The sequence below is a fragment of the Austrofundulus limnaeus genome, unplaced genomic scaffold (genome assembly GCF_001266775.1).
Source record: "Austrofundulus limnaeus strain Quisiro unplaced genomic scaffold, Austrofundulus_limnaeus-1.0 Scaffold40, whole genome shotgun sequence".
Classification (NCBI taxonomy): Eukaryota; Metazoa; Chordata; class Actinopteri; order Cyprinodontiformes; family Rivulidae; genus Austrofundulus; species Austrofundulus limnaeus.
Window position 1 is genome coordinate 997,129 of NW_013952442.1, and position 9,882 is coordinate 1,007,010.

Consider the following 9,882-nt stretch of genomic DNA (forward strand, 5'->3'; position numbering starts at 1 on the left):
ACACACACACACACACACACACACACACACACACACACACACACCGCTTGTCCCTGTGGACGCCACCTGTGTTGTGGAAGTTCATAAAGTTTTATGATCTCCTAAAAGCTAATTTCCTCGTAAAATGTACAAAGGTCACAAATCTTATGAGGATAAGCTTTGCTCATTAGTTTTTTTTCTTTGTTTCTGAGTTATTTTTTTTCCCATGATAAAAACATCTAACAGAGAGGAAAAAAGCTGATATTTAATATTACATTTGTTCAACATATTTTTTTTATTTTGGATTAGAGGAAAAAAATAAATATTAATCATTTTCGTTATGATCTGTAAATTAAAAAGAAAGCTCACATGCAAAAACATTTTTTATTCCAGGTTGTGAACTATGCTGTTTGTTTATACATAGTGTGTAAAGGGTAAGTAATCAGGTTTGTGGAATATAACTTTTTTTTAATTCTATTTATTTTTGAGCTTTTGGAATCACACAGTGTAAAACGTTAATATTAGTTGTGTGTTTGTCATTGTGCAAGTGAAAAGGGTTTTCAATCCTGGTTATTAAAATACAATTAAAGTAAAACTTTAATCCTAACCAATATTAGATCATTTAAGTTTAATTCTAAATAAACTAACAAGCAGATTTTCTATTGTTCTAACATCACAAAAATTACATTTTTAAAACAGAGTCTCTGTAGAGTTACACTTCAATTACAGATTCATAGTCTCCTTGAAAGCGTAGTAATTGTTGTCATGTTAGAAAGCATGAATTCTGTGTGATCTTAGCTGTGTGAAGCATATGTTGTGGGATTTCCTCATCCTGTTCTGTGCCAGGGTGCTGGGACTGAACTCTTTCTGTTTCAATTCCAACCAACAGTGCTGTGAGAGACACTCCTGCAGGTACAAGAGCATCTTCAGAGGAAACCCAATCCACTCGCTGCACTGTGACAACAGAACTGTTCCCACTTGGCACTGAGACATATTTAAAAAAGGTGATTGATTCATGTGGGCAGAGGTCCCCCCCAGCATCCGGAATGCCATCGGATCACTCGGTCACAATAATCCTTGTGAGGCACGGATCTAAATTTCTTGGAAAGACTGTACTATAGTTTTAGATCAAGACTTTTTTTCAGGTCTGAAATAAAATAATAATAAAAAATCTTACCTGTCTTTTCTTTGATTTCGCAGAGAACGCTGAAGAGTGCTGGTTTCATTCTGTGACAGTTCAGTCCATGTTTCCTGTTTCAGTATTAGAAAAGCAAAACAAAACACTCAAATAAGTTCACTGATAAATCCAAAGCAGACATGAAAAAGTTACTGAAAGTTAGCCTGTCATCCTTTGTGTCATCATACATCATCACACTTTTATCAAAAGCTAAACTCCTCAACACATTGTCACATTTTTAAATATAAATGTTGCTTCTACAGTTTATTTTTAACAACCAATGGGATGAGGTGCATTTTTACACCAGTTCAATTCTTTTTTGTAAACACTTTAAAAGGACTTTTCTCCCAGGTTCATGCAGACAAATAAAACTCTGCTGTCCTCTCAGTAACTTTGTCATGTGTTAAAGCTGTGTGAGGCCAAACAACAACAACAACACGAAGAAAATCCTCCAGAGGGTAATGTCCCGGCCAACACAGCCCTTAATGGAGTTCAGGTAAATCTGACCACATTTCATGATTGAGACCTGGAGGAGGGTGTGTGTGTGTGTAGAGGGGGGGTGAACTTATTCACAAACAAACAAACATATAAATCAACCAACTTTGCTTGCGCCTCGTCCAGGCTCTGATCGGTTATGGTCATGATTTGATGCAGGATGTCACCGATGTCCTGCTTCCTGCCGTCCCCGTCCGTCCCGTCGTGGCCGTGTGGCGGCGGCAGCGGCATGCCTCCCTGCACCGAGTGTCCGGCCAGACTGACGCCGCCAATCGACTGCATGATCCGGGCCTGATCGTCCATAGTAGACGCTAAAGAGTCTGTGCACTGAGCCACGCAAATTGAAAAACTCATAAATACGAAACCGGCTAGAGCATGTGCCGCACAGACTGGATGGGTGGATGAACAATTGTAAGAAGTGCTCAGCGAAAAATAAAAAAAATATATAAAAACAGTACTTTATTTTTATATATATGTAGAAATCAACTATATGGCAGGAAAGGGTTTGGCGTAAATCTCGTGCCCAACTTGTCCTCCTGTTGTTGTTGTTTTTTTACGCGCGGTCCTAAGTGCCAAAAGCCGTGGCGCACGGATTTGCAGCAAAAAAAAAAGCGCATCAATCTTTTCTTCTCCTACTGAAAACTTCTTATGTCAGAACCAACGCTCCATCATCATCTTCTTCATCATCATCGGCAGCATCATATCCCCGCACCAGTCCGTCTTTTCTCGCTCGGCGTGGACAGAAGCGGTCCTTGGTGCTGGGCTCTCATTTACTTAGCGCTTCTTCGCGGGGATCTCCTCCTGGAAATGTCCACAAATCCACTGAAATATCCCAACGTTGGAATGTGTAAACATGTAAAAATAATAGTAATCGTAATAATATTTGCAAAAGAAAAAATAGAAATAAAAAAAAAAACAATAACAAAAAGAAATCTCAGCCTTGGTTGCAGGTGTCGCCAATATTTAAAAAAAAATGTAGTACAAGGTGTCCAAATGATCATATAAAAAATATGAAATGTAAAAAAAAAGTTCTATTTCTTTTAAAGAAAAAAAGCAGCAACAGCGAGATGAAATTAATTAGGACACAACGCTATAAAAGGAAGGGGGAGAAAAAAAGAAGAAAGAAGGCGATGCGCAGAAAAATCTCTTGCCCTGCTGAAATTTATGAGCTGCAGCCTCTGAGCCTGTGTGTTTTATGTTGTTTGATGGCAGCGCTAGTGAGCGATTGACAGTGTGCCAATGCCACTCACTCAGTCAGTGCAGACGTGTCAGAGCAGGGTACAGGGGGAGGAAAAAAAATAGGGAAAAAAAAAGAAAAGGAAAAAAAATACAAAATGAAAATGCACGCTCCGCCCTGCAGAGGAGGGGTCTACAGTCTTGTCACTTCTTCGCCTGAACACCGAAAAACAAAATGTTAAGAGCTGGTACTTAGGATGGTGATTATAATGATGAAAGCACGGCAGAGTCCCCCCTCTCCCTCGCGCTCTCCCTCTCTCTCTCTGTGTTTCTTGCGGCCGCGGATCCTCGTTCCCTGACGCGCGCGCGGCCAGCTGCGAGCATTATTCCCTACCAATAATAAAGATTTAGCCGCGCCGCGCCGAAACACATGATGTGACTTTTCATACAGTTTGATGTAGAACTGCGCGGCCGCCTGCGAGCCTCGGATCGAGCCAGGCTGAGCAGGAGACATGTTTATATTATTGCAAGTGCGTCTCCTTGACCAATCGCCGGCCGGCAGGACGGAGACTGACGATCCGTCTGTCCTATTACTGGCAGATGCATGATGCCGAAAGCCCACCCACTCCATCCCTCCATCTTCGAGCTGCTTGTGCAAAGGAAGCAAAAAAAAAGGAGGGGGGGTGGGATGGGAACTTCTGATTGGTCGTTGCCAGGAGTGACAGCCATTGCACACGCGGGCGGGCGCTGATCGGTGCTCCTCCGCAGTTGCTATGGCAGCAGACAAGTTGTTAAGCTGGATGCAAGGCAACAAAAATACAGTTCACTTGTACTGTACGCATCTACATCACTGATTCATAAAGGGAAAATAGTTTTATTTTATTTATTTTTACGGGACTGTTTCAGTCTAAATGGATTCTTTAAATGGACTGATGTGGGATGAAAGAGACAGGCTTTGTTTTAGTGGAGTTTAGGGAACCGCAGCACTTTTTTGTTAATCAGAGTCTTGTGCAGCAAAAGGCCTTAAAGCTTTTCTTTTTACATTTACATTGTTGATCTTAAATGGGTAGTTTGGTGATTTTGAAGTGATGTTTTGTCATAGTTAATCAGTCACAGACGAAGAATGAAAGAAAGAGAAGAGAAGAAGTTTTCCTACAGGTGTCTTTTGTTTTCTTTTTCAGGTTCATCAAATAACTTTTTCCTGCTATGCTGTATTTTTAATGATGATGATGATGATGATGATGATGATGATGATGATGATGATGATGAAAGCCTTTATTGTCTTCGTTTGCAGAATGAAATTACATTTAAGAGCATTTTAGAGCCAGTGTCAGAGCAGTGTGAACTTGGGATTGCATTGATATCAAAGTCCCCCTGATCCTCCCAACTCACTGGTCCCACTGTCAATCACAGCATGACTCTTTTTTAAAATGTGTGTGTGGTGGTGGTGGGTGGTGGAAGCAAAATAGACTTTTTAAACTTTATATCATGTTATAATTATCTCATCAAAACCATGACCATAGTGTTGCTTTGACACATTAATGCACATGTAAGAAATCTTTGAATCCTGTGGTAGCCATGTAGCTGCCTAAACAAAGCACTGCCTGTTTGTACAAAGATTCTCCCTGGAACTCCACAGTTGAGCTCCCACCCCAAGTGTTATCATGAAGACGTGCCAGTCAGTAATGGTAGGTCTCTTTTGATGTGTTTAGCAAAATCAAATTTATTTGTATTTATACAGCATTTTCATAATAACTGAGATTAATATAGTTGACTATATGTGCCTGGAAAATACATAACTGCCCCCCCCCCACACACACACACACAACACAGCCTCAAATAATTTATTGAATCTGAGCAAAATAAAACATATTTAGACACACAGCAGCATGAACGAGTGAACAAAAAAATCAACACCAGAAAAAAGTAGTTTGAGTTGTATAGCGGGGCTGGACCTGAAAATTATACAGCAGTCAGCCACTGGGGGGCGGTGCTTTGTGGCTTCAACTTCCATCTTCCAGTCCTGTGTTTAGTCATATTAAACACTGGTGATTATAAAGTACCTCAAAGTGATACTTGAGTAGAAGTACAACAATCTTACTCAGAAATCACTTTGGTAAAAGTTAAAGTCTCCTCTAAGAACATTACTTGATCAAAGGTCTTAACGCATCTGATACTTTTGGTGAGAATCAAAAGTTAATTTCTGTTACAAAATATACTTAAGTATTAAAAATAAAAGTAATGAGTTAAAGTAAGCAGTTAAATTTTCCAAAATGACATTTATTGGGAGGTGATCTCCCATCAAAAAAATAATAATAATGATAATAACAATAACAATTAATTAAAAATTAAGGTCATAATGATTACAATGTTATAATAAACTTGTAATGTTGAAACATTTGGGATACACACTATTTCAGCTGCATATACTGTATGTCTCTTTCACAGTCATCTACATACTAACTACATGTCCTGCTGGCATGTTACATGAGGTGTGTAGGTGTAATGATTTATATCACAATGGTGTACATTTATTCTTTTCATTCAACCACAATTAAATTCAATCTATCTGGGAGGTATACAAAATATATAGATGATTTTTAACAACAACAACAACAACAAGCCAGAATGAAAACAAGCCTAAATGAAATTTGAGTAACAACTTTTTTACGTCTTAGTACGTGTTTTTAAAAAGAAATTTAAGAAGTAAAAAGTAAAAAATAATTGTACGAAAATGTAGCAAGTAGAAGTAAAAAGTTGTCTGAAAAAATAATTACTCAAATGAAATATAGATAACCAAGATTTCTACTTAAAGTAACAAAGTATTTGTACTTTCATCAGCCTGAAGAGACAAACATTTGCACAGCAAAACTGATGTTATTCAGTTGAGAAAAAAGGCAACACAATAAAGAATTTATATAATTGAAAAATGCATACATAATAGCTAATGTAGAGCTCTTTCACATCAGTTTGTCATTTTTGAACCAGAGTTCTTTTAAAAGCCTAAAAATATCTATGGGCCCACGGTTTTGGCTAGCTGTTAGCCTTGCCTGGAGGAAGATTTCTGCCACTTTCTCCATGATCTGTGACTGATGTCACTGCTCAGAAGGTGCTGTTTACATTTATCTGACAGAACATCACTTTAAAAGCACATTTCTCAAATAAAGAATAGAATATATGTTGTCATTTCTCCATAAACCAATCTTCGGAGAATCAACGAATTCTTTTTACATAGTTTGGAGTTTCTTGTTTCAGTCAAACTTAATACTCTGTCCTGCTTTAAGAGAAAGACGTAGAAAGAAATTCAGTATGTTTAAAGAAAAGCACAGCAGTCAGCAGTATACCTGGGAAATCTTGTTTCTGTCTACAGGTTTTATTTTTTATGAGGGATTTTCGTGTCATTTTAAACTACTACACTGATGTGACAAAAGGGAATCAGAGTCCACAAGGACTTGATCCTCGTGGAGCGCAGTTTACTTTGAGGCACTTTAGTGTTTTTTTTTTTTTTTTTTTTCAGTCATGGTGGAAGCTTTAATTTTCTGTTAAAAAGTGGTTTTGCTTGTTGGTGCAGCACATTTTTTAACAGGCTTAGATGTTTTATTTTCTACACAACAAAATGTTGCTTTGCTTTTTGAGTACTTTTGAGTTTTTGTCTCAGTCACGAAACACATTATCGTTCTGACACATCGTATTCTGCGTCTTTCAGCTGTCTCTATGCTGCACTTTATGTTACAGCTGGGTTAGATAGGCTAATGGCAAAAATAAATGTTTTTTCTGAACTGAACACAAGTTTTTAAAGTCACACAATTATCCAAAAATATATGGTACATTATGAAAACACCTAAACTTAAAAGGAACCAATTTGTAAAAAACATTATTACACATGACTTTGTGTTAGAGCAGCATCTCAGACATAACAGCTGTTGGTTGTTTGTATTTATAGTAATTATATTGTATTTAGACAGGGAGATTATAAATTAAAATAATCCTTTTGTCACTGATAAAAAGTTGTTTTTAATAAACAATTTATCACATTACATTGCATTCTTCAGTACCATAAAAAACATTTTATTCAGTCAAATGACTGAGTTCAGTGCACCAATAAAAATATGACTATAATAAATATCAGTCTTAATGAAATATCTGTCATGTTATAGTTAGATCAAAAAAGCGAATAGTTTCAAAAGATAATTCTTCTTAAAGAATAAGATCATTGGGATATGTGGGAACTTTGAAAAGAAAAAAAATAGTACAGACTTTACTTAAAATTACAATTTAACTAATATTTGTGTCTGCAAAATAGGACGACATCAACCAATTGCTATCCCTCTGCCATCCAGAAATAAAAGGGCTAAAAATGTAACTATAAGAGAGATTGAGTGGTAATGAGAACATATTTAATGTAACAAAATTGTAATTCTTATCCCCACAAGAGGAAGTGATACAGGAAGGGAAGACTTGAATCTGGTCCAGAAACAATCAAACAATAAACAATCAAACGTTAGATAAAAAAGTAAAAAGAAGAAAGCTGACATGATGTAAACAAAGCTGAAAAACAAGAGGTTAGAAAGAATATCGATAACCTAAAGAGCAAAGACACGAATTATAAAGGAAATATTTGAACCCTACAAAACTTAAAGGGGCAATATCATGTAAAATCAACTTTTTTGAGTTTTATATCATAATGTTACACTCTCATAAAAAAAACATGCCCAAAGCCTTGCTTTGACTCATTCATGCATGTTTGAGAAATCCTGCAGCATTTTTAGGAAGCCATGCAGAGGAGGAAAACGACAGGTGGGGACCAGAAACGCCTTTTGGTAACAGAAACGCCTCTGGGATGTGTCTTTAAGCCGAACTTCCTCATGGAACCCCCCCCCCCCCCCCCCACGGGAACGGGACGGTATGGGGCAGGAGCAGGAGGAGGTTCTTAAAGAGACAGAGGCCAATTTCAAGGCGTTTAGAAGAGGAAGTGATGAGAAGATAAGTTTATTTTCTGTTTAAACATAAAAACAACATTTTAATAACCACTAAAGGTGACATACATACTTTATTAATGTATAGTATTTAAATATATGCCTGAGAAACATAATATTGGCCCTTTAAAAAACAAAATTCAATTACATCTAGGCTGTATAATTAATGTATTCAATTTGAGGACATTACTACAGTTAAAACATCTCATAACATGCATAAACTTTAAATCAGAAATCCTACTTTCCTCATAAATTTTTCAATGTCTAAAAAAGTCGATTGAGTTTGAGATTTGCATGTTCCTGCTCCATGGTTTGACCTTGACGTGTGGGAGCAGCACACTCTTGTGTTTAGTGAATCGAAGTCCCGGGACTACTGCATTTATCATTGAAATACTGAGCTGTCAAGTCACACTACATACCTGTCAAAAAGGGCTCAAAGGTACAGCTCCAGCTCCTCTCCTCTCTTGCAGTGCATGATTCTTCATTGCATTGCGTAGCATACCAGGCCTATTCACTGTTGTTTTCAGCCATATGTCAACATAATTCATTTCCTTATGTGACAGCTCCTTACAGTAAGACATTGCGAGAGAAGTAGTTCACAAAAACCATGCTTACACAGTCAAAGAGGTTGCACTTCTGTAACCATGGTTTTACCTCAAAAATCATATCAGTGAAGAAGGAAAAAAAAGTTTCTCAAATTATGTAAGACAGTTTATTTGATTTCCTATTTCCCCTCCTGGTTAAATGAAGTGAAAATATTTTTACAAATGAGCTAAGTGAGGCAAAGGAATAAGCACCTATGAGCACAGAGGCAACACTTTGTCATCATGCTTCTCATTGTGACATCTGAAAAGACCCACAGGTGCTGTAGAAAGTGACTGTGTTGTCATATTTCATTTAGGCATCCTTCTGCAAAGCTGTAATTGCCTAATTAGCTTGTTAATTAGAAGATTAGCATTTACTGATAGAGTGGCTTGCTCTGTTGTGATGAGAGTAATACAGATTAAGTGAGAAGTTATGGGTGTATGAGTTCACAATTTTGCTGTCCACAAAAGGGTCACAAATCATTAAAAGATTTGTGAAATAGCTGTGTGTATCACAACTGACAACAAAGCTTACCTTTCTTCTGAGCTTCCTTGTATTCGAGCTGGTGTTGATGATGGCGAAAGAATGAGAAGGGCAGCTAATCACGAGGCAGCAACATAGTACCTCCTGGTCTGAGTGTCGCCTCTATATGATCCCTTAATGCTCAGGGACATTAGAGGAAATGACCAAGCAGACGGTGCCAGAGATATTACTAACTCAATTATGAACAGTCTTTCATCTGGTGTGCTTACTTCATTTTATTTATATCCTGATATTTGTTGCTGCGCTGCATGCACTTTGTCTTAATTATGGTTGCACATGTCAAAGGAGAAAGACGAAGCAGAACTTGTTGAATCTTCCCTTGAGGCTTTATGGTACAAATTAGTTTCTGAAAATGTTGCTTTTAGGTTTTGATATGTGAAGTAGAAAAGTATTTATTTGTTTAAAGTGAAAAATATAAACTTACTCCAATGTTATTTACAAATTCATTCCGATGTCCAAACCACCTCAGTTAGCTCATTTTGATGCAGAGGAGCAGCAAATATACTATGAACTCCCCCCAGACGACCAAGCTCCCTGTTAAACTTTTAGGCTAGTTAATACTTCATCAGAAGTGTCACAAGTGTGTCTCATTGATGTGTTTGTGTGATGAAATTTGTGTTTTCTTATTCTTGAACCACCTCCAAGAACCTGTTTTGTGAATCATCCTATCAGAACTATTGTCTCGCAGGGTATGCTCCAAGTTTTGTGTGATTGGTCAGAACTTCGTGTTCATGGGGGAAACACGTACACTGCTCTACTGAGGAGCAGATGGCCGGGGCTGTTGGAAAATATAGTAATTTTCCAACACTGTTTGGCAAAACAAAGATAGTCAAATAAAACTGTATCTAAATCCAGCTTAATACCCATCTTACCATTAAGAGACATTGGGATACTTAAGCCCTTGCACTTGACAGAGACTCAACCACAATTTAGAAAGAATATATATATATA

General features: G+C 37.5%; 1 protein-coding gene across 1 annotated transcript in view; it reads right to left on the reverse strand.

Annotated features, from left to right (window-relative positions):
* Nucleotides 1–3,300, reverse strand: part of pbx3b (pre-B-cell leukemia homeobox 3b) — a gene marked incomplete in the record, with an annotated part of 59,221 nt that extends 55,921 nt beyond the window's left edge. The window contains 2 exon segments of the mRNA XM_014007180.1: nt 1,157–1,230; nt 1,758–3,300. Of these exon segments, the coding sequence (XP_013862634.1) occupies nt 1,157–1,230; nt 1,758–2,005 (322 nt within the window).
* Between the last annotated feature and the right edge of the window lie 6,582 nt (nt 3,301–9,882).